Raw genomic sequence first — 25,264 nt, 5'->3', positions numbered from 1 at the left:
TTATATGTAAACAAGCAAACCTTTTTATACCACTGACTGAAAGCTTCTTCGTATTGTGGCCATTTAAATGTATACTTTTAAAAAATTGAGTTAAGGTAACAAAACAGTCTGCTGGAAGTTTTACTCTCCTATAGAATGACCTTTTCTCAAATGAAATGCTTTTCACACTGGAGGCATCATGCTGGACTTGACATTCCACACATTTCTCATCGGCTGTAGTCCTCCCTCCTGTTTTCCCACTGCTGATCTGCCTCATCAGTGTAAGCCGATCATATGACCCTTTGTTCTTCGATCTTGGTCTTGTAAATAATCCTGTCATAGTTGTAGACTTCAGACCACCTCAGCTGACTGGTTGATCTGATTTGGCTCGTTAACCACAGTACATGGTGCTTCTGAATGTAGCTGTACAAGACTGTCCTTGAATATGATTTTTTGGGGGGTCTTAAATTATTCTTATTGGACTCATATTTTTATTTTTCTGTCCTGCTGTATATTCTCCCCAAATTATTCAGCCTTCGTCCACAAAACCACAAGTGCTGTTTGGGAACCTGCACTGCAAACCATGCAGCAGTGTACCTGGATTTGCAGTAGACTCATCAACAGAAGTGTTGAACTCCAATTCTTCCCTGGCCCGTTCACCTGAGACTCTCGACTTCTGCTAGTATTTTAGGTTGTTCTTTTTTCATTTAATTGGTTTATTTGACAGGGACCATGTACAGAACAACATTAAATGCAGGGTAAAGATGGTCTGTACCAGATTATAGAATACTCGCTAGTTTTCATTTACAGTCCCTGGAGCAGGCAAAGAAACCAGAAGGCAGAAAAAGCAGGCAAAGAAACTAGACAGGGCAGAAAAGCACTACATCACATTTAAACAGACAGCACATTCATATAGTTAAAAAATCATTGCAAGGACTGTCAGTGCTGACAGGCTTGGTTTCTCCAGATCAATTTTTTTGTCTCTATAGAAAAGTCCTTAAAATGTTTTATAGTCCTTAGTTCAGAGGGGTTCTTGTTCCAGTCCGTTATTGCTTTGTAGGAAAAAGCAGACTGTCCAAAGGCAGTTTTACATAACGGGATGCGACACTGCCACCTAAAAGAGGCCCTTGTTGTCCTGGTAGCATTTCCAGAAGTGCAATGAATAAAAAGACTTGAGAGATGAGGTTGCATAACCATGAACAACCTTGAAAACCAATCGTACATTTGTGTACACAATCCTTTTTTCAAAGTTTATCAACCCATGCTTATCCAATATGTGACAGTGGTGATACTGTTGTTTTCTTATGCAGGATTTTTTTGCAGTCAGTGTCATTGCAACTAGGCGCCCACTTATAGGGAGAGTATCATTAGCGGGTGATTTGTCTGTGGACTAATAAAAAAAAAAAACAAAAAACAACTAAACTCTTTGGGATTACTTGAACTCTTTCCAGCAGTCATAAGAGCAGATGCTGTCAAACTAGCTGTAATCCACATGTTAAATAATGTGGATTAGAGCTCTAGGTTTGCTATCCCCTGACCCAAGTTAGCTTTTATTAAGTGTTTCACATTCACCATCCAACCTACACTGTAAATGTTTTTGTGTATTCAATATGAACAAGATCCATGGGAATATGCCCGTGCAAATCCCCATGGGCTGCTGTATTGGTGGGCTGGTGGATCGTCAAAAAACCCCAGAATATTATCTGCCCCCTTTATGTGCCGTCATTCAGGGTGCTCATAGGTGTGCTAATCAACCCTTGCTGACTGGACCCAGGCACCCCCTGCTCCCACCCTAGGCCAGTTTACATCAAATGTATACATAAATGCAGCTTATTCCAAAGAGTTCACTTACTAATTCTTGCTAGTGTTTTTACCGGACAACCATTTGCTACCAAAGGTTTTCAACAAATTAAAGAAAATGACAAATGTTCTCGGATGACAAATTGACAGTCTTGGTGAAGAACACACTGTTTTAGAGGAATTTCTCACCACGTTTTTACTATTCTGACACTAAGCGATGTGTTTGTATCACAAAGCTATGCATTTGTCCCGATTCCCAGTACAGTTGTTTGTCCAGTGCTGATGATCAGTGGTAGCACTGGTCTGCAGCCCACCAAGGATAAGCTCTAACTGTGGATGGAACCAGGATGACAATAATTATTGGAGGGCTCATGCTGAGTGTGTGCAGCATCTGAAGCTCCATTTAATTAGGCGTCTGTTTGTGGGCTGCATACATTACACTCAGCAAGCTTTGGTCTCTGTTTTTTCCTCATTATTTCTGTGATCAGCAAGGGAGCCCTTTTCTGGGTTCATGGAGTGCTAATGTTTTTTGTTTTTTTTAACCAGAAACTTTTGCTGCTCGGGCACCCATTCATTCCAAGTGCCTCGGTTATTGGCAAGTCAATAATAGCTTCTGGAAGGTGCTGGTGCAAAGTACTGGTCAAACTGCTTTCAGTGCTCTTGCTTGATTACAAGGCAAGCTTCCAATCTAGAAATTACACTCTAAGTGGCTGATACAATCTCTGAATACTATTTAGTTAACTATCACATGCAGACCTTGAGTCACAATACCCCATGACATGTTTCCCTTCAGCTGTCCTATGACAAATGGAACAAATGCACTCTTATTTCTCACCTAAATCTGGCAACTTGTTGTGTTGTGTAGCTGTTTTTATTTTAAGATCCAAATTTTTTTGACCTCTTCGTTGTGTAAGGAACATGATCAGAGAGAGCTCAGCAATGGCTTGAGGTTTTCTTGAGGAATGCAGAATATTCGATTATGTATCCCCTGCCTACTGCTGCTAACTGTTCAGAACATAGAATTTGAGAGGGGAAGAGCACTTTAGCTAATGCTCTTTTGGAGGAATAAGTTGTATTAATGCAAATTATTCTGCTAATGCCATGTATTGAAAAATCCCACTTGAGTGACATAATGATTCTGGTGAAAGCAGATGGAACCAAAAAAGTAGAAGTGAACAGCAAAGCAAATATATTAGAATAGCTTGGATTGCACTATTAATTAATAATTGTTTAATCTAGTCATGTGGAGGAAGTGGATATGTCTCATGTTAGTCATGAGATGTGGTTTGGAAGAGGAGGAACTCTAGCCTGAAGAGAGAGTGACATTTCCCCCCAAAAGCTGTAGCTTTGATTTGAAGTAAATATTTGTTAGTGGGTAGAGTCTGAGTTTTGCTGAAGGCTCAACAAAAGTCAGGATCTGAATTTTGGGGGGTGTGGGGGGAGTAAATTTTCCTGCCAACATGACTGATGAAACTGGCAGTGGGTAGCAGGCTGTCAATGTTGGAATGCAAGTTCGTCAGCTCCAGGGAAACACCAGAAGGAGGCTTTTTAAAAGGGAATTACACAAGCAGGGATTATTCTGCTGTGCATAATGGAAACTGACCTCACTTTGCTTCATCTGCTTGCATGCCAACGGTGAAACAATGCAGCGCAGAGGGGAGTGCAGGCATGAGCACCTGCACAGCATTTTCCTGTGTAATTTTCCTGCGTGACCACCTCTATATACACTACCGTTCAAAAGTTTGGGGTCACTAAAAATGTCTTTAATTTTGAAAGAAAAGCAGTTGTTTTTTTTTTTTCAATGAAGATAACATTAAATGAATCAGAAATACAGTCTTGACGTTGGTCATGTAGTAAATGACTATTCTAGATGGAAACAGCAGATTTTTAATGGAACATCTTCATAGGGGTACAGAGGAACATTTCCAGCAACCATCACTCCTGTGTTCTAATGGTACATTGTGTTAGCTAATGGTGTCGAAAGGCAAATTGATGATTAGAAAACCCTTGTACAATTATGTTAGCACATGAATAAATATGTGGGTTTTCATGAGAAACATGAAATTGCCTGGGTGACCCCAAACGTTTGAGTGGTAGTGTATATTTATTCACTCATGGTTCGTTTTGCTTTAGATTTGTTGCATCTGTTTCTCATAAATTTAAATTTAAAGCATTTTTTTGGACAGCGTTTCATGCTTCTTATTAGAACTGAGGCAAAAGATAATATTTTGGCAGGTTTTGAGGGACAAGGTGATCGGTTCTCTTTGTTGGAGGGTCATACTTCATCCTATACACAGCTGAATGCATATGCTTCATAGTGGTTTCTACTTTAGGTTAGTGAACTAGGCATCCTGTTGGCCACCAACTTCATTGCTCACACATGGTCACATAAAGGCTGAAGGGAATTCATGCTTAAAGCAGAAGTGTAATAGGTATGTGAGTGTGTTCATGCAGCTGAAATCGCATGTGTTTAAGTGCTTACACGAGCATGTGAGAGCACTTGTACATGTGATGGTTGAGCCTGTGAAAGTATTGAGCTAACAAGAAGATAATCTGGTGTTTTGGGTAACCAAGTCCCTGCACTCTTCATAACTTCTTGTTTCTGGAGATTTTCCCATAAGTGGACTTTTGGTGAAGTCATCCTGTTTACAAGAATGGTCGTCTGTTGCAGTCGAATCATGCTGCTCACTGATGTCCGCAAGAGCAAGCTAATTATCTAATGGGCTAATAATGACCCAGAGGAATCATTCTCCTCTGAAGAGTCTCTTGACTGCTGTACTGGAGTGTCAACTGTAGTCACTTAATGATCTGGCTGGTCTGTGGGTTGGTGCCCAGCTGTGACAGAAGGTAGCACCAGGCACTCTGCCCATCTCAATCATGTCATATTTTGATTTGGTTGTATAATATGTGAAAGAGTTGTGCTTTTCCCAGTCAGACTGTTTAGCTTTATCAGTCGTAGACCAACGGGTAGGAATATGAAAACAGACTTTGGCATGTTTCAATCTCAGCCTGTGTAAGTGCAAGGATTTTTTGCTCAGGTCACCACAGCAGGAGTATTGGGCCTGTCCTGTGCAATGTCCTACTAGTCATTCTCTCTCTGGGACACCAGAAGGCACATGATACTGAACTCCATGATGTAACAGCACCATAAAATCTAGAATATTACCAAATTATGGAATGAATTTTGCAGAAAGGTGAAGAATGGCTATCATGCTCTGGCTTTAATATGTGAAATATTAATCTCAGGAGATTTTTGACTGACACTGTGTAAAGTTACACGTCTATGAACTTAAATATTTTTGACTTCATCACATTTTTTAATTCACTGAACTTTCAGGGTTTTTTACATGCTGCAGAGCCAAAAATAAATTAAATGATAAAGCTTGTTTGTTTACATGGAGTAAAACCAGTAATCAGGTGAAATTCAGTTGGGGTAGGGAGCACAATAAATCCTCTCGGTACTTCTTGCATGGACTCTGGGTGTACTTGCAATTACTTCTGGAGTTCATAGGATGTGGAGGCGGCTGTGGTTGTGGCTGATGAGCAAAAGTATTGCTTGCAGTTTCTTGCATAAGCAGCACAGTTGGGTGTCCAAACAGGGGTTATTTATAGATTTGTTGCTTAGCTTTTGAAGAGGGCTTTTTTTCTTTTCTTTTTTCTTGCCTCATGCCTGCAGTCCCTGTCCACAAGTCCTCTTATTCCCCTCTTCCTCCCTCTCTGAATTAAAGTCCCATACAAACATAAAAACAGTGGGATAGATTTAGTCATCATTGTACAATTGTACAGTCACAAAACCTTTGTTCAGCATAAAAGATTTTCCTTGCATTTTTAGAAGTTCTGGCCTAGGTAAAAACAAGAAGTCATTTAGTTTAAGATTCCAAATATGTAGATATTTATGTAAGTTTCTTATTGCAGCAAAAAAATAGGCCTGCAACTAATGAGGTGATATGAGACAAAGGTTTAATAAGTAAAATATTCAGCATGTGATTATATTAGATAGTAAAAAAGAAACAGAAAATCAAAAAACTATTTTGGTGATATATCTTTGACTTGTGTGATGATGTACTGAAGTCCTCTGAGATTTGGATTATTAGATGGGCAAAGCAAGCAATTCAAGATGGTAACCCAGAAACTGATAGGCAATCTTCTGTGTTGATGTTTTTACAGACCAAACAAGAAAAGTACTCGGGGAGCGCAGTACTCTGCCAAGGCTGTTTAGTCGTCGTATGATTTCCAACGGATGAAATCTTTAAAAATGTGTCGTCTGCAGCGGTCGATTGGTAGTGGGATCGCAATCATGTGATCTTCAGTGGACAGCTGACGTAGTTTTCACTCAGTCATAGTTACAGTGACACTGTGCCGATATCTCAATGATACAGAAATCTTTAACAAATCTGTGGGTCCAGACTATAACCTGCATCACTACCAAAATCTCATCACTTGGTCCTTGGGTCATTTCTGACCTTCCCTGAAAATTTCATTCAAATCCGTTTGTCCGTTATTGAGTCATGTTGCGAACAGACAAACCAACGGCGATTGTCCCATAACTCCACTGCGTTCCTTGGTGGAGAAATGATTAATCTAGAATGTAACGGGCTGATTTATATTGTTTGTTGTGGCTCTAAACAAATGACATTAGTAAAGGTCTGACATGCACATGTTTATTCACTTTGATAAATCACTAAAGGATTTGAGAATAAATATACTGTAGACTGATTTCTGTGGTATACATCCGCAGTATATCACACTGTGCTGTCTCCAATTTTTAAAAATCTGTCAATAGGACACTAGATTCATCTGAGGTAAATCATCATTCTATTTATGACCCATTTGAGAAGCACAGCTGAAGCAATCTGTCTGTTATTCCTCTCCTATGTGTACATCCTGTCCTGTCCTTTTGTGGGAATTGGCTGTGGAAGCATGTTCATGTCCGATTCGACCTCTACTGTGAGGAGACACAAATGAACCCTGCAGACGCTGTCTGCTTGAATGTTTACAGGGACGGGAAGGTGCCCACTGCTCACCTGTCATTACTCTGCTGTCCCAGTACTGGCGCCCTTTAAACCTCTTTTGTGATCACCTATTTTCTACTCTGTCAGCTAGCCCCGATTTTATACAGTGCAAAGGACAGACCAAGTAACTAAAGAACCTGGATAGCTATGGCATTTAATTATTGATTAATGGAAGACCTGCATGGCTGTTATCTGAAGATGACAGCAGGAGGTGAAAAGGCTTGGACGGCAGGAAATTCACATCTGATACTTTTCCTATGTTTTTCAGTTTTCAGAAGTGTAATACCTAACCTTTTGCAGCAAGAATAATGCATGTTTGTGCCATTAGGTATCAGTGGGAGCTTAGCTCTCTGCATTGGCATCAGTTTGTTTTCAATCACCTCTGAGGGGACAAGTGACAAATCCTGTAATTGACTGCATCTTTGCTTGAGGCCTTCAGCTTTCTGAAATGTTTCATTCAGCACATAAACCTGTCAGAAACGAAATAAGTTAAAGCTGCCTGCCACAGTCAGTGTTGCTGTAACATTTCAATGTCTGCAAGGTGTTCTTCAGTTTGTTCTTACATATGAAGGTCATAGTCTGTAATACTTCTATATTGCTTTAATTATATATTATTCTGCCCCATGATCTATTTTGTGTACAATAGGCAGACAGCACTGTAGTTTCGATGTGCCATGGATCTCGACTTTGTTGAAAAGATGACATATGGTGATACAAAATGTTCCCCTTTTTGACTCGTGATGTAATTGAATGAAATCCAAGAGGCATGCAGCTGATTAAGTGATCTTGGGCTACATCCTGTGGAGTATTTGATTTGCCTGTGAAAGATTTTAAACACCATACTAAGTCATGAGTGCACACAATGAAATGTCACAATCACTGAAGTTGGTACAGATGCAGTAAGAAGTCTCAGGTGAGCGCTTGCCCCTCTTCACAAATCCATATGCGACAAACACGCACACAAAATATTTTTATTGGTTTTCAGCTTTTATGATGAAAGGTAGACAAGACAAATGATAATATACATTAAAAAAAAGCATAGATCAAAACCGAAATACCCATATTCACACCTGGTCAACCTGCACCAAATGACACATATACGCGCATATATATACACATACACAACCAACTTACATGTACTTAGCATTAATAATTATACAAAATAAAACACTAATAGTTTGAATGTCATGTTCTTATTTTCCAGATACTATAATGTTCATATACAGTTCCCATAATTGTACAAATTCCTCCAGTTTTCTTTTGGTAATGTAAGTCAGTCTTTCCAATCCGATGCATTCTGATAGTTCTTTTATCCATTGTTTTATAAAAGGAGCTTCCATGCTCTTCCAGTTCAAGGCGATGGCTCTTCTGGCATGCAACAGTCCAAAGTCCAACACTTTAGCTTGTTTCTTAGTATATGCAAAATCTTTGGGATATATTCTCAGTGTACAAAGTTTGGCACAAAAAGGAATCTTGATGTCAAATACCTCAGACATACAATTGATAACCTCATTCCAAATTACATTTATCTTTGAACATTCCCATAAACAGTGAAAAATAGTTCCTTTATTATCTTGGCATTTAGCACATGTGTCAGGAATATGGTTTGACATGTGATGGAGTTTTTCTGGGGTTATATAAACCCTTGTTAACCATTTATAATGTAGTAACTTAAGTTGTTTGTTTTTGGGCCTTCAGACAGGCCTCGTTCCAATCTGTTTCATCTATGTCTTCTTGTATGTCATTTCTCCATGCGTTCAATTTATCTTTTGAAGAGTCCTTGGAATTTAACATAATCAGGTTATAATATTTAGACACTAGGCCTTTTTCTCCCTGTTTTCCATTTGTTCAATGAATAATAATTCAGGTATACTCATGATGTTTTTTGACCTAGATGACAAGAAGTTTTTTACCATTTGTAAAAATGTTTGGGCGGAAATTTTTCAGACAGCTCATTGCATGTAAGCAATTTTCTATCAATATACACATCCTTAATTGCCTGGATGCCCTTAATTTTCCGTATTTTAAATCCTTCATCTTTTCTGCCAGGTATAAACCGGTCATTATTCCATAGAGGGGTAAATTGGGACATAGTTATAGATTCTCCTACATGCCTGTGTGATGTGTGCCATACAATAATGGTATTTTTCAAGAAGCGGTTTTTTGTTTGTTTTTTCAGTTTATGTAAATCTGCAGAATAAAGATAATTGCATATTGGTAATTCTGGAATAGGCTGTCATTCAATAATTACCCAAACAGGAGGTGATTTTGTATAAAAGTAATGTGAAGCTGATGTCAGCTGTGCCACCATACAGTACCATTTTAAATTTGGAGTTTGTAGGCCCCCTCTTTCATAAGGCAGGTATAGTAATTTAAGGCGTAGTCTTGCTTTCCTATTATTCCAAATGAATTGGCTAAATACCTTATTTAAATTATCAAAGAAAGAAGGTGGTAATGGAAGTGTCTGAAAGTAATATAAAAATTTCGGCAAAATTGTCATTTTTAAAATATTTATTCGTCCTATTATGGATATGGGTAAATTTGACCATCGATTTAACGTTTCTGTGACATCTTCTACCAGGGGGTAATAGTTTGCAGCAACTATTTTGTTTATATCTGGAGTAATTTTAATGCCTAAATATTTAAAACCATCTGTTGCAATTGTAAATTCAGTGTTTACAGTAGGATTTTTTCTGTTTTCTTCATTCAGAAACATAAGTACAGATTTTGTGTTATTGATTTTATAACCCGAGAATTCACCAAATTCATCCATGAAGTTCACCTAGTTGGGAAGGGTGTTACTGAGATCTGTCGGAAAAAACATATCGTCTGCAAAAAGTGAAATGAGATGATTTAGTCCTCCAGTACTGACACCTGATATTCCCTCTCGAGTTCTCACTGCAGCAGCCAAAGTTTCCAAAGCTAGTGTGAACAGTAGTGGGGACAGTGGACATCCTTGTCTAGTTGAGCGCTGTAAACTAAAGGGTTTTGAGATATTATTGTTAGTGAGAATTTGTGCAGTAGTATTTGTATGTAACAGTTTAACCCATTGAATAAATGTTTCTCCCAAACCAAATCTTGGAAGAAGTTTTAAAAGATAATTCCACTCTGTTCTGACAAATGCGTGACATGCATCTACTGCCAGCATTGCTGTATCTTTTGCTTCCCGTTGCTCAAATAATATATTTAGAACACGTCTGATATTGTGATAACTTTGTCTTTTTTTAATAAATCCTTGTTGATCGTCGGCAATTAAGTTGGGCACATATTTTTCTAATCTTTTAGAGAGTACCTTACATTATATTTTCGTATCACATCCCATGAAACTAATTCCCCTATATGATGAGCACTCTTAGTGGTTTGTTAAAATAAGGGTAATTGTAGCTAATCTTAATGATTCTGGGAGAACACCTATTTCAAAAGACTCTCTGAACATATTAAGTAGTGGCTGTTTATTTATATATTATTAGTATTATTATATAGTATTATTATTAGTATATTCAGTTTATTTTTAAACATTTTATAAAATTCTACCGGTAGTCCATCTGGTCACGTACAGCTTCTAGTATGTCACTGATTGTAAGTGGACTGTCAAGTATCAATTTATTTTCCTCTGATAGAGTTCGAAATGGTAGTCTGTCTAGAAATTTATTTGGATTTCATCTTTTAGGTTACAATCTGATTGTCCTCAATTGTTTTTATACTAGGGATTGCTCTCTCAGCCTGTTGTATTTTTATTCTCCATGCTAATAGTTTGCCAGCTTTTTCTCCTTGGTCATAGAATGCTTGTTTAGTCCACAATAAACTTTTTGCCACTTTATCGGTTGTCAATTTATCGTATGTAGCTCTCATGACAGTTAATTTATGTAATTTTTCAGGATCATTACTATTGTAGAATTCGTTTTCTAGGGTCTTAATTTGTTGTTCTAATGACCGTACTTCTTGGTCATATTTTTTATTTTGAGTACTTGTGTAACTGATTATCTCTCCTCTAATATAAGCTTTAAAAGCTTCCCATCTTATACTGGCTGAGGTTTCTTCCTTATTATTTTCAAAATAATCATCTATACATTTTCCTACAAATTTAATAAATATTTTATCCTTAAGCAAAAATGTTTGCAATCTCCATCTTTTTGGGTACTGTTCAACCTTACCTAATTTTATTTTCAAAGAGATCAGTGCATGGTCACTTATCACAATACTGTTATACCAACATTCCGTCACATATGATTGTAGTTCCATGGATATTAGGGAATAATCAATGTGTGAATGGCTTTTATGAGTATTTGACAAACAGGAATACTGTCTAATAGTAGGATTTGTAACTCTCCAAATGTCCTCTAATCTAAGATCTTGTATATAGTTATTAAGAAGCTTTCTTGTCTTGGCATGAGTGTTATCTTTTTGAGAAGATCTATCTAGAGCTGGGTCCAGAGTGCAATTGAAGTCCCCTCTTATAATATACCGGCCCTCTTAAGAGGAAACTGTTAAAAATAGTTTTTCAGAAAAGGATGGTGAATCTTCATTGGGGCCATATTAATTTAAAAAGTTTTTTTTTGTGACAAAATAGTTCCTTGTACAATAACGTACCTTCCGCCTGGGTCTATGATGAGTTTTGATTTTTTTTAAATGGTATTGATTTATGAATTAAAGTGACAACCCCCCTAGCGTGACTAGTGAAGGGAGCATGAAATAACTGGCTAGGGTATCTTTTGGTTTGAATATCTGAGGGGATTAAGTGTGATTCTTGAATGAATATAATCTTACAACATTTTATCTTGTTTCATATGTGTTTCACTTTGGTTAGCTTTCTCAATCCCCTGACATTCCAACTTGTAACAATAGTATTCAAACTACTTTCTTGTTTTGGCCTCTCCACAATTGTATCTACTATTACCTGGGAAGATTTAGGACTTTGAAATAAAAACCAATTGTGTGTGTGTGTGTGTGTGTGTGTGTGTGTGTGTGTGTGTGTGTGTGTGTGTGTGTGTGTGTGTGTGTGTGTGTGTGTGTGTGTGTGTGTGTGTGTGTGTGTGTGTGTGTGTGTGTGTGTGTGTGTGTGTGTACACATATGCACATACATTATGACAATACTGGTGCAAGTCACACACACACCATAAAACTTATTCTGAACATACCCTACTGAACAAGTGTATTCCCTCCAGTGAAATGCACACCTCTCCCCTTTGAACATAGTGTATTACCAGAATGCTGATCCATAAAATTGAGGAGCAACTGGTTCACGTGATCCCATCCATAACAGTATTCCTCAGCCGTGTTATTTGAGAGTATATCTCTTAACCCTTATCAATAGCATAATTTTATCTTTCAGAACTTAAATCTTTATTGCCAACATCAACTTGAGATATATCTAAACCCACTTACTTCAGTGTGATAACAAAAACACACACGAGCAACTTAACTGTCAGTATTATAAAGTAAAAGCTGTATATTATATGTTCTAGATTCGACCTGTTATTGATATTCGTAATTCGTAGCTACTGAATGAATTTATTCAGTCTCTACTATATCTTCAGGACTTTTTCACAGTTCACTCCTTACAGGTATCTGCCGTTGCTTGCAGGATTTCTTTGTAGAAATCTTCGGCTTCCTGCAGTGTTGAAAAAAGGTGAATCTTGCCTCTATACAGAATCCTGAGCTTGCACGGATTGTACTGGAACCCCCGGAAGGCACTGATGATGATAAAGTTCTTTATCACGGGTTGAAATCCTTTCCGAGCACGTACCGTTTCTGCTGAAAAGTCCTGAGTAAAAGTGATTTTTAGCCCGTCGTGTTTGATCTCCTTCTTTCTACTCTCCCGGTAGACAAACTCCTTCTCTTGAAGCAGTGAGAACTGCACCAATACCGCCCTGTTTTGGTTCGATCTCCCGGGAGCCAATGTACAGTGAACTCATTCTAACGTGAATGTCTTTTGCCGTGACAGCCCCATCCATGCTGGTAACATTTCTTTTATAAAGTCAGTGAGTGGCTGTGTTCCCTCAGCTCCCTCTCTTATTTCAAGGATATGCAAGTTCTTTCTCCTATCTTGGTTCTCTAGGTCTTGGGTTTTTGGGTCCAGAAGAGAGATTCGTTGATAGCCGATTTCAGCGCTATTTCAGTTTCCTCCAGCGCCGTTTCTGTCTCATCAATGCGGGTGTCAGCCTGGTCGATGCGGGCTGTATTGCTCGCGACATCTTGTTTTATCTCTTTAACTGTGTCCTTCAGTGTTGTGAGAGTGTTTGTCATATCCTGTCTTTCATCCACGAGTGAAAAGTTCACACTGCTTTCCGCCTAGTGGTTTTGGCATGACCTTGTCACTACTTTCTTATGAGATGATAGCAGTTATAAGGGTTTCTTTTTTTAAAAAAAAAAAAAAAAAAGGTTAAAACACGGTGTCAAAGCTCCGCCGCTATGCTGCCATCTTGGTCACGTCGACTTCCGGTCCTGAATCTTGTCTTTATTTTTTGTTCTATTATCTCAGACTGCAGCAGTTTTCTCTGATATTACTTGTGAAGTAGAATTTTTGAACGGTCCCTTCTTTTTTTTGTTTTATCTTTGGTCCCAACTGAAATATCTTGCCATGAGGTTTTATATGGTCCTCAGAGGATGAATCCTGACCTCACTTTTTCTTGTTTTGTCCAGTGTCACTATAGCAACTCGTGTGGGCTGATATGTACATACTTTTCAATTCAATATCTTTATTGTCATTGCAACCTGTGCAATGAAATTAAGTGCAATCTTACAAGAAAACAATGTAAGTTAAAATAGAATAACAAAGATAAACAAATATGGTAATATCACATAATATAACATATATACTAATAAAGCACTTTTCAGACACACCCAACCAGACATCTACATTCAACAGATACTGCACAGTCCTTAATAGTGCAGTTGTATTTGCATATTCAGGATGACTGAGAATTTACACAGATTTCATAGCAATGTTTAAAGCATTGATTGGTACTGGGAAGAAACTGTTCTTGTCTTTGCCCTCAAGCACCTGTATCTTCTGCCTAATGGCAGCAGTTCAAACAGGTAGTGGCCCAGGTGAGTTAAATCCTTGAGGATTGCTCTCTTGAGGCAGCAGAAACTATGAAGTTCTTCCAAAGAAGGGGGAGGACAAAATGTGCCCTGCTCAAGAAGAATTGTAATCCAGAGATGGTTCTTTTTTTTTTTTTTTCATCTTGTACCACCAAACAATCTTCTGTACATTGTTTAGTGCTAAGTGACAAATATCAACTTTCTAACACAGTAAAACTGCACAGCGCTAGCTTGGTAGAGCCTCACAGAGCTGCTAGCGTGACTGAAGATTGTTTATCCTGCTAGCAGTAGAAGTCTAACTGTAGCTGAGAGATTTGTGTAGCTTGTGTAAGTAATGTGTTAGAAATGCTGCAGGCCTGTCAAAACAGGAGATGAAATGTGAGCCTCCAGCTCAGGTCCAACAGGAACAAAATGGACAGAGGCCGCTCCCCACAGATGTTAGTTGTCATCATGGAGACGTCCACCTTCCGTCTCCAGCCAGGTACACTATGGAGTAGCTGTGCTCAGATCTGAGCTGTATGGTTGTACCATGATCACTCTGCATTCCAGCTGGAGCTCCAGATGATGGATAATGAGGCTTCAGCATGGGACACTTTTCTGCCTGCTTTATTTAAATTCTGCATGACTTCAGGCTCTTAACCCTTCTAGCACTGTAATACTCACTTCCTCATTTCCACTCATTTCCTCCCTCTCCCCACACGGCACTGTCATTACCGAAATGCATGTAATAGCTCCAGAAAGCCCCGTTTCACAGCTTTCAGAGGCAGTTTGAATGATTAAAATTGCACAAAGTAGCGAGGAGTTACAGCAATTTGAAATACACATGCGCCGCGGCGTCACCGGTGATCCCTGTGGTTTTCAAAGGGTTAATATAGCCTGAGCTTTTTATATCAGTTTTGAAGAGATGTTGTGATTGACAGTTGTTCTTTTTTTCTCCTGCACAGGTATTAAGTCATTGGTTGCTCAGTGGTGTGACCTACTGCAATTTGAAGACTATTTCAAAAACATTTTGAACCATTTCAACTCCTTATAAAATTCAAAGTCCTTGATTTTGAGTTTCCAACTTTTTTTTTCCAGATGATAATCACTGGCTGCTGTTCACTTTGCATTTGATCCTCTCTGACTATGGGGTCCAGCTTTTATACTAGATACTATACTAGACATTTTGCAGTGTTAGGTAATCAAGTGGAAAAACATAGAACACAAATGACACAACCACAGTAATTCAGTGTAAGCATGTGCCTCTAAGACCGATACCCATCATGAAGTCACGCAGTCTTCTCGGGGTAGGGTGGGGCGGGGACATGTACCTCACAGTCATGCTGCTGATGTGTGGTGACCATGACATTTCCTCTCTCCTCAGCAATACACGAGTTCCCTGATGACCTTTTCACCAACGATGAACGAAAGAGTGGAGCCATTATGCTGCACATTGTGGCGGTAAGAGTGTGTGGGTGGCTCTGTCTCTCTCTCAGATTGTACAATAGTCACAGGATTTTTTAATTGCTCTAATGATAAAACACATGATTAGAATGAAATCTGAAGAAAGATTTTCAATTCAATTTTCTGTTTTCAAACTGAGACACAGTATTCACCGAGGACAATATAAGGAGATGACAAGAGGATAATGAAATTAATTAGAATTTTGGATCATAAAACAAATGGAAATGGAATGTGGCTCAAGCATATCTTTTTCCTGTGCTGTTGCATGTAGTCACATGACAATGCATTCTTCCTAATTATTTTTCTGGTTTCAGTGCCTGTTCCTAACTTGTGTAATGGAGCAAGAAGACAAATCAATATACACATAGTATGACAGTACATGCCAACTGCAAGTGAAAGGAATACAACAAAATCTAAACCAAAGCAAAATTCCTCTCATGAAATGCAGCAATTAATAAGTCGAAATTCAGCTTATAATGCACTTAACATGTGGTAGGCTGGGCCGCACAGTGATTAGTGGTTAGCACTTTAACCTTGTAGCTAGAAGATCCCCGGTTCGTGTCCTGGTCTTCCTGGGATCTTTCTGCATGGCGTTTGCATGTTCTGCCTGTACATGCATAGGATTTCTCCGCATACTCCAGCTTCCTCCCACAGTCCAAAGACATGCTGAGGTTAATTGTGATTCCAAATTGTCCGTAGGTTTGAATGCGAGTGTGATTGTTTGTCTGTAGCCCTGTGAAAAGCTGGTGACCTGTCCAGGGTGCGCTCTGCCTTCACCCCAACTCAGCTGGGATTAACTACAGTCCCCCTACAACCCTAATGAGGATTAAGGGGTGTATAGATGATGGATGGATGGATGGATGTGGTAGGCTTTCACTGACATCAGTTGCTGCTCTAACCCTTGCTGTCTACTTTTTATGGACAGGTTTACAGATGTGATAAGTGAGTTTTAAACTGAGGTTTGCATTGTAGTTCTTTGAAATGTAACCTAATAATATTGGCGTGACTTTACTGCTGGGAGGAGGATAAAATACGTGAGAGGCCTGTTCATGCTGCAGTCCTTGACTGCCCCCCGTGGATAGCATAGAGCAGAGCATGCCTGCCAGAGTTGCTGGGCCCTGACATTGTCACACCTGATCTATAATTTATAGATTTTTCTTCAGCTGCTGAAATAGGCTGCTAGCAGCGGCAAAAGTATGTAGATCCTGTAGATTTTTTTTGCATTGTACAAGAAAATGGCTCATTGCTGAATTCACAGTTGAATTTAATGCAGTTTTACCTTTATTTGGATGCTGTAGTGCTCTGAGATTACCCGTACTTTAGCAGGAAAAGGTTTCTCTCAGCCCTGGCTCTATTAATTCAGCTAATTTCTGCTGACATGGGGTGTATCTGTACAAGCACGCATACTTTTGTGTCCGTTTATCTGTCTTCTCCTTGTCACACATGCACTATTCAAATAACTCTGCTGATTCTGTCTGTAGACGCTCTACATGTTCCTGGCCCTTGCCATAACATGTGATGAATACTTTGTTACATCGCTGGAGAAGGTCTGTGAGGTACAGAGGAATTGTCGTCTTTTATCTTTTCAGGTCACATTTTTGCAATTTTGGTTTGTCTGTGTAAACCAAGCAATCCCCCCCCCCCCCCCCCCCCCCCCCCCCGCCCGCAGAAACTTAGATCTGAGTGAAGATGTTGCAGGAGCTACCTTCATGGCAGCTGGCAGTTCTGCACCAGAGCTTTTTGCATCTGTCATTGGTAAACACACAGACACACACAGACACACACACACACAGGTGTATACACTAAGACATAACCAGATGGCTGGTGTCACCACTGATTCTGACTGGCTGCCTCCTTGTGTGCAGGCGTCTTCATCACCCACGGTGATGTGGGAGTGGGGACCATCGTTGGCTCAGCAGTCTTCAACATCCTATGCATCATTGGTGTCTGTGGCATCTTTGCAGGACAGGTGTGTGTGTATGCGTATCGTACTGCTGCAGCTGCTTCATCACTCTGGAGGATCGAAAATCTGTGATTCTTGTCCAAGCTCTTAGCTTGTCCAGTCTATTTACACTACCGTTCAAAAGTTTAGGGTCACTTAGAAATGTCCTTATTTTTGAAAGAAAAGCAGTTTTTTCCAATGAAGATAACATTAAATGAATCAGAAATACAGTCTAGACATTGTTAATGTGGTAAATGACTATTTCTTGCTGGAAACGGCAGATTTTTAAGGGAATATCTCCATAGGGGTACAGAGTCTCTTCTAATGCTACATTGTGTTAGCTAATGGTGTTGAAAGGCTAATTGATGATTATAAAACTCCTGTGCAATTATGTTAGTACATAAATAAATGTGAGTTTTCATAGAACACATGAAATTGCCTGGGTTACCCCAAACTTTTGAATGATAGTGTACATTTTAATGATTATATATATATATATATATATATATATATATATATATATATATATATATATATAATATATATATATATATATATATATATACATACATACATACATACATACATACATACATACATACATACATACATACATAAACCAAAAAAATGCCAATCTCAAATTGTAAGCAGGTAGAGTTAAAGTAAATCTCAAAGATGACTTTTTCCTGTGAATTTTTAGGTGGTGATGCTGACCTGGTGGGCTGTTTTCAGGGACTCCTTCTACTACATCCTGTCTGTTGTGGCTTTGATTGCAGTAAGTTGCTGCATGCATGCATGCATTCATTGATGATCCCAACTGTGAATGTCTTCTTTGAAAATGTTTGTCGTAATCTAAAAGATGTGTTTCCCCTCAATTTTTTAGTTCATCTACGATGAGAAGATAGTTTGGTAAGTTACTTTTCTGGTTTGGTGTAGTTGTTTGCATGTTTTGCTTATTTTAATTCCAACAGGAAAACACAAATGCTCTGTCAGTAGCCCATGATGACCTTCAGCAAGTGCTAGATGGATGTAACTGTAGTTGGCATTATTCAACACTACTGTGCTATAGTTGCAAATAATTTCCACTTATCTCGTAAGTGTAACTTTTGGCCATTTTACTAATAGTCTCTTCACCACAAAAGTAAAATGCAAGCTTAAAAGAGTTTGCAGTTAAGACATTTGTTTCCACTTAAGTTAGTGTCAAGCATTGCTGGTTTCTGCTTTGGAGATGTAATTTCATTTTTAAATTCCCAAGCCATCTTCTGATAATGCTCCCATATCACATTTCTAGCTGGCAGATAAGGCCGGCAGCTCCAAGCATTACACATGTACAGACCTCATAGAAGCAAAAATTCACAAAGCATTGTGTTTTACATTGTCCTTCTGTCCTTCATTCTGTATCTTTCTTTTTCATCAGGTGGGAGAGTTTGGTGCTGGTAGTCATGTATGCAGGATACATCCTCGTCATGAAGTGAGTTCTGCATGTTCTTGGAATATAACACTAGAATGATAATGCATTCTGCTTCACACTCTTACACACCAATACTTATGAGCTGGTGAGTAGAACCAGCTCAGAACAGTGGGTCTTCAGCTGGAGAGGAGGATCCCCAACCAGTCAATTCAGAAGCCGTCTGCTGGAAAATACTTTTACATGCATACGTTACAACAAAATGCAAAATTTGACACATGGAAAATGCATTTTACTTTTTCTCATTTGAAGGTTGGTAAATTGTCTGACATTCTAGTCATTTAGTTTCAAACAGCAATTCACTCCAAATCTACAGAAGGATGAAAGTGGGTTTTTCTTTGAAGTCACTCTGCTATGCTAGTCTTGTTGGGCCTTGTAACAGTCGAGGTGTTCAGACATACGTCATTTAAGTTCTACTATCTACAGTCTTTAAGCAATCTCATCATATTACCACAAGCTTAACAGTCACACAAGATCACTGAAATCAACTCACTCTGTTTGAAATTCTTTATAAAGTCTAAACAGTCGACATATTAGGAAACTTAATTCACTACTAATGAAAAGCATACACCTACATCTGCACCAAGGGCCTAATTTCTGTTTTCAGTGTATCGTCATACTGATGCACAATCCTGATTAACAGCATATTCTGTTAGTAGAAGACACTTCAATCCACCTGTAATATAATTTTCAAATATGATTAGGAATGTGATAAGCTGCAGTGTTTTGCTATTTATTTATTGTTTTACAGTTTTGAAAGAATTGAAAAAAATAAATTCCAAACTTCTTGTTTGCTGCCTTTTTTACTGCAGGCCTATCTGTCCACTTTCAACATAAACAGACTCCATCAGGCCATGTTTGTGGCTTTACAGTCCAAACTGAATACCAACCACAATTCCCTGTGCTGCTGTCTCTGTCCAGCTGGTAATCTGTGTTACACTCAGCAGCAGCCTGCTCTCTCCCTGCCATAAGAGTTTAATCTTTCTCAGTCTGCAGTGGCTAAGAGCACAGGCTTAAACGGATCACTCCTCTCCTTTCTCATTTGGAGGAAAGAAGTGCTTACTGTAGGATATGCTGTCATATGTCTCGCTTCTCCCAAAATATCTGCTAACCATTTTGGGCGGTTCCAGTCAAAATGGAGTAGAGTGGGTTTTATATAGCACCATCAGTGCTCTGAGGTGACCCGTGATATTTTTTTCTCAGCAAATAGCATGCAAACTGTCAAATAACAGCAGAGGGAAAATCTGACAAATGTCAAAATGATTAAAAAAAATGCTTTGAATGTTAACTCATTACAATTATTTTAAGATGTGCTTGATGAAGTATACTACTATGTATTAAAAATAGAACTAATGACTTTTCCAGAGTGTACCAATTCTGACAAATGCGGTGTTCAGAACATTGTCTTGGGTTGTCTCTTCTCCATCTTCAAACATCACATTAGAAATAAGTCAATGACTTTATTCTTCCTTAATATTACATAATATTACAAATGCTTGCAGTATATCTTTTTTTCTGATTATGTTAACTCATTGTAGCATTAGCTGAATACCTTTACAAGCTCATCTTTGATAAAATATGATAAAAATGTATTATTCCTAAAAGAAATTCTTAAAAGCTGAAAGCTGGCTAAAGTCGGTACTTTTTAAACATTAATGCAGTGAGGCTGCACTACAGTAGCTCACCCTACATGGATGGTTAATATAACGCACTGTCTGGTGTAGGTTAATAAAGCATTTATGGGACACTTATTGAAGATTAAAGGAAAAGTTTGTCATATTTAACTCATTTGTCAGTACCTTTTATTTTTGCTCAGCAGTCTACAAAATGCATCATACTTTGGAATATGCTTTATATTCTAAACTGAAATAGTAGCACTAAATCCTGTCTTTCAAAGTGTAATCAGACATTTTTTTGGCTTTAATGGTGGTCTCTGAAGGTATCGAGAGGATAGTGTAGCTCTGGTAATGCTGTGTACCTCTGCATGCATTATGTTCAAAGGCAGCACCAGGGTTTTCAGTATTTGTGATCCATTTTTATGTAATAGCATCCAAATGGTCTCATTGCAGACCTGTGTGGCTGATGAAAGCCTTGTGACTGCCTTCTCTGAACACTTTGGACTTTCTCATCTCTTTCTACTCCAATGTGAAGCAGCATATTAACCAATTTTTGTACATTGTAGAATAATGCAGATGCTGTTTTTTTTCAGAAACTGGGCTGCTATAAATGCAAATTCTATGGAAGAAATTAAATTAAACAGGTTATCTTGGCTAATTAATGCATAGTTTATTCCAAACATACCTTTTCTTTAAGGCTGGTGAGAAACCTTGACTCTTAATCCATCCATCTCCTATCCTGATATAGCTCACTCCCCTCATCCCCACTCTCACCCCAACTGGTCAAGGCAGATGGACGTCTTCCCTGAGCCTGGTTCTGTCGGGGGGGATTGGATTTTTTGTTGCTTCCTTCCCACCACCGCCAACTACTTGCTCATTTTCAAAGGAAACTTTGGATTGTTGTTTGTTCTTTGTTAAAAATTTGTAAGGTCCTTACCTCACTATGTACAGTAATATTAAATGAAATATGCTGTGAATTGGCACCACATAAATATAATTTAACTGAATGTCCTGTCTTGTTTGTTTTTTAGACTCAGCAGAACAATTTCTGTATCTCTAATTAAGGGATTATGTTCCATCTGTTTACTAGATTCAACTCCAGTATGCAGAAATTTTTCATGGGGAAGTCGAGCAAAAACGTGGCCAATGGTAACGCAGCGGCGAGCAGTGAGATGGAGGATGGTAATACTAGTTATGACTATGTTTGGGATGACGACCCGTCATCACCTTTGCTCTCAACAGGTAAGGTTAATCAGACAGGCTGGCTACCCATCACTGTGTGCTGCTAGGAAATTAGAGAGCTGTTTGTTAGAAGGGAGTCCTGGCCCATGAAATAGAACTAGATCATTTCCCTTTGATTATGTGGAAGATTGTGGGTGTGTCCTACTGTTAAAGATTCTGTGGCTTATACTTTTGCTTCTTTCTGCTGAACTAACTTGAACTGCTTGAACTTAAACTGTATACATTTTTCAAAAACAATCATTCAAATCATTGCTTCCTGCTTAGTTGAGAAGGTCAATACCACACTCATGCATTTCCTTTGACTATAGCTGCTGAGCTTAGCTTAGCATACAGGCCGCCAACAAGAGGAAATGGCTAGTCAAGGATTTTAAGGGATTTTGAAAATGGTAACATGTACATTTGTAAACAAAAGTTTACATACACTTGTGAAGACCATGTCTATCATGGAAGTTTTGAGCTTTCTGTGACTATTACAAGTCGTAAATATCTGTGGAGGAATAATTAAAACACAGGCATCATTGCCACAAAAATTTATTAGGAATTTTAGTTCTTTCATAGATTTATTGCAAGTCTTCAAGAAATATGATAAAATCTGCTGGGTCCAAAATATACATACAGCAATGCTAATATTTGGTTAAATGTCCTTTACCCATTTTCACCTTGAATGTTTTTTTTAGTAGCCATTCAGAAGCCTCTGGTTGTATCTTTGACCACTTCTCTTGACGGAATTGGTACTTTTAAGGTAAATGTGCCAGCTTTCTGACACAGACTTGTTTCTTCATCACAGTCCACAGGTTTTTGATGGATATTAAATCAGGGCATTGAGGAGGTCAGCCTACTGTTGATGATTTTAGGTTTTCCTAAGGAATGTGGAGGTAATCCTCCTTCTTCAGTATTCCATTTACTTTGTGTAAAACACCAGGCCCACTGACAGCAAAACAGCTCCAGGGCATACTACTATCATACTATCATAACATACTGATGTAATTCTTGGTGTTCTTGGGAATAAAGGCCTCATCTTCTCTTCTCTAAACATATTTCTGGTCATTGTGGCCCAATAGCTACATTGTTTTTCTTCTGACCACAGAACTTTCCTCCAGCTGGGCTTTTCTTTATCCATGTGATCTGCAGTGAACTTCAAATTTTAAGGTGCTGTTTTCAGAGGATCTTGCACAGCAGCCTCTCAGCTCATGGTAATGTAAAACACGCCTGACTGTGGACACTGACACCTGTGTTCCTGCAGCTTTTAATTCATTCAGATCTGCTTTTCTGTTGTCTCTTGACCATCCTGACCAAGTGTCTCTCAGCAGCAGGTGATAGCCTGGGTTTTCTTCATGATCGTCAGTGACGCAACTGTACCATGCACTTTTTACTGATTATTTGGTCATCTGTAGCTGCTTTAAAAAGCTCCAAGTGACTTTTATGACTTGTCAGTCAATGATTTGCTTTTTTTAGGTCTTTGCTGAGCTCCTCAGACTTTACCACTGTGGCGTTTATGGCTGAGTCGAATGATCAGATGGGCCCTATTTAAATTGACCTAGAGAAGTCACCAGCTGCAGTTAGCATAATCACTCGCAAGAACTTAACAGGCCATGCCTGTGTTGTGGTTTCTCAGACGTCCATGATGTGCAGGTGAAGAAGAAACATCCTGTGACACTGACTTACTTAATAATAGGTTTATTATAAGGAAGAACAGCATCAATCAGACAGAGACTGCCTGGAAGGATTCAGCCAAATGAACCTTCCCGAACAAAGACCTGTGGTCACTTTTACATGCTCTGGTCAAGTATGAGATCATAACTTATGGTTCCTGTTAAAAGACTTTGGTAGAAACAGAGAGCTCCGTCAATCAACCCCTCAGACTTTGTGGCTCCTAAAGAGCCCCATTGATCAACATCCTAAGCATAGGAACCCCTATCTAAACACTGCTTTGGGTTCCTCTGACAGAAAAACACATTCCATTGTAATAAGCAACACACGTCTCAGGTTCCATTGTGATAAGCAACACATATCTCAAGTTAGATACTACACCTGTAAGAACATTTAACACAACTCTATATATCACCAAAACTGATCATTCAAGTTGCTCTATGCATATTTTTGCCAAAGCAAATAACATCTTCTAGCCACAGGTCTCCACTTCTTCCTCTCTCATCTTTCTAAAGCTTCTAATCAGTGGCATTTAACCCTTCTGAGAAATTAAATTCTTCCCACTTTGACTCAGTGTTAATATGCCTGTCTGTTTAGCCTTACTAAACTTATTCTTGCTTGTTGTCAACAGTGTTGTGCTGCTGTAATGCCAATTCTTTCTGCTTGCATACTGCTATTCTTCTGCCAGTCTCTGGGGTGTAGACCCACTTGCTCCTGAAGTGGTAATGAATTTCACAAGAGGAAATGTTTATGCCAGATCTCTTTACAAAGTTAATCTATGCATTGGTGCATGCATAATAAGTCAAATTAAGGCTAAGTCAAACTAGTAAGTGTGCTGTAGAATTTATTTATTCTCTATACAGCACATCTTATAGCTAATTGCGAGCAAATGTTGAGTTATAGAATGCCAATAAAGCATTGTAAAATACATCTGAAACAATCTTATCATTTGTTTACCATGTCAGCCACCTACATTACAGTTTGAGAAGATTGTTTAAAGATGCCAGAAGTTACATCATCTGAGTCCCAGATTTCAAAATCAGTCTTGGTTGGCCCAGAAATATTCACAACTAGTAGGCAAACTTCAAAGCTGCACCAGGCAAATTAGAAAAATCTAGAAAACCTATTTGAAGTTCAGTACCAAGAAATCATGTCAACTGTACACAATATCCTCATATTAACCAACACAGCTGCAGTGTGGTGCCTTTTAAGAAAGGCATGAGGGGAGCAAGGCATCGAACACTGGGGAGTCATAGTGACTGTACCTTCCTCCTTTCCTCCACAAGCATTCTGTCTACCAAGTTACTTGCTGGTAGAAACCAAGTGAAGTCCAGCAGAGGAGAGATCATTTGGGACTGTTAATTTACTTTCAGTTAAATTATACTATTGTTGAAGTGGCCTAAATGTACACAGGAGTTTTTTTTTTTTTGTCACTGGTAGTGCTCTGGTGAAATGCTTTTATGCATGGGCTCCTATTTTGTTTGTAGCATGTGGTGACTTAATACACATTGCTAGCAAAGGCTTTATGCTATTCCAGAGATCTACAGGTGGAGATAAATGCTGTAATATCCCAGCAACGATACTTGTGCCATATGCTGTTTTATGTACCATGATCTTTATCCATATTGTTACTTTGCAGGGATAACTTACCCTGATCAAAGAAAAAAAATATCTTGGTGTTTTGTCATGGTTTATCATTAAAAGGTGAAGGATTAAACCATGTTCTTTGAGCAATATGACCAAGAGTCACTTCTCATTGAGTGACTCACAACACCAATTTCCATGTCATGTAGGAAAAGGAGAGAAAGGAAGAAGGGAATTTCAGAGCAGTGAAAAATTTGGCTAGATAAGAACTTCACACTGATGTTTAGGGGATGTTCTGTTCTTAGGTTTTGATTTGTGTCAGCACTGAACTGTCCACATCCAGTCCATGCTGGGATTTAGGTAGTGGAGTATTTTGTTGGCAGAAAAACCTTGCCTGGTGCAGCTTTTACTTTGGCACAGGGACAGAATAGCTCTTCAGCGTTCATTAAGATTCCTTTTGACCTGAAAGACCATATTGCTCAGA

The 25,264-nt window shown here is 38.7% G+C and overlaps 1 protein-coding gene across 3 annotated transcripts in view; it reads left to right on the top strand.

The window, feature by feature from the left end:
• The window catches only part of slc24a4b (solute carrier family 24 member 4b), a 55,363-nt gene that overhangs the window by 15,509 nt on the left and 14,590 nt on the right, over positions 1-25,264 (top strand). For 2 of the 3 annotated variants that reach the window (XM_035950432.2, XM_035950431.2), the window contains exons 1-8: positions 16,959-17,033; positions 17,144-17,247; positions 17,921-17,995; positions 18,104-18,129; positions 18,638-18,691; positions 21,395-21,546; positions 22,224-22,288; positions 22,634-22,739. In XM_035950432.2, the coding sequence (XP_035806325.1) occupies positions 16,988-17,033; positions 17,144-17,247; positions 17,921-17,995; positions 18,104-18,129; positions 18,638-18,691; positions 21,395-21,546; positions 22,224-22,288; positions 22,634-22,739 (628 nt within the window). In that variant the 5' untranslated portion in view covers positions 16,959-16,987. Of the gene's footprint in view, positions 1-15,198; positions 15,276-16,759; positions 16,851-16,955; positions 17,034-17,143; positions 17,248-17,920; positions 17,996-18,103; positions 18,130-18,637; positions 18,692-21,394; positions 21,547-22,223; positions 22,289-22,633; positions 22,740-25,264 lie in introns of those variants that run through there. The other variant, XM_055015910.1, reaches the window with a different exon arrangement.

The sequence above is a fragment of the Amphiprion ocellaris genome, chromosome 12 (assembly GCF_022539595.1).
Source record: "Amphiprion ocellaris isolate individual 3 ecotype Okinawa chromosome 12, ASM2253959v1, whole genome shotgun sequence".
NCBI classification, from domain to species: domain Eukaryota; kingdom Metazoa; phylum Chordata; class Actinopteri; family Pomacentridae; genus Amphiprion; species Amphiprion ocellaris.
This window is presented reverse-complemented; position numbering and strand designations above follow the sequence as displayed.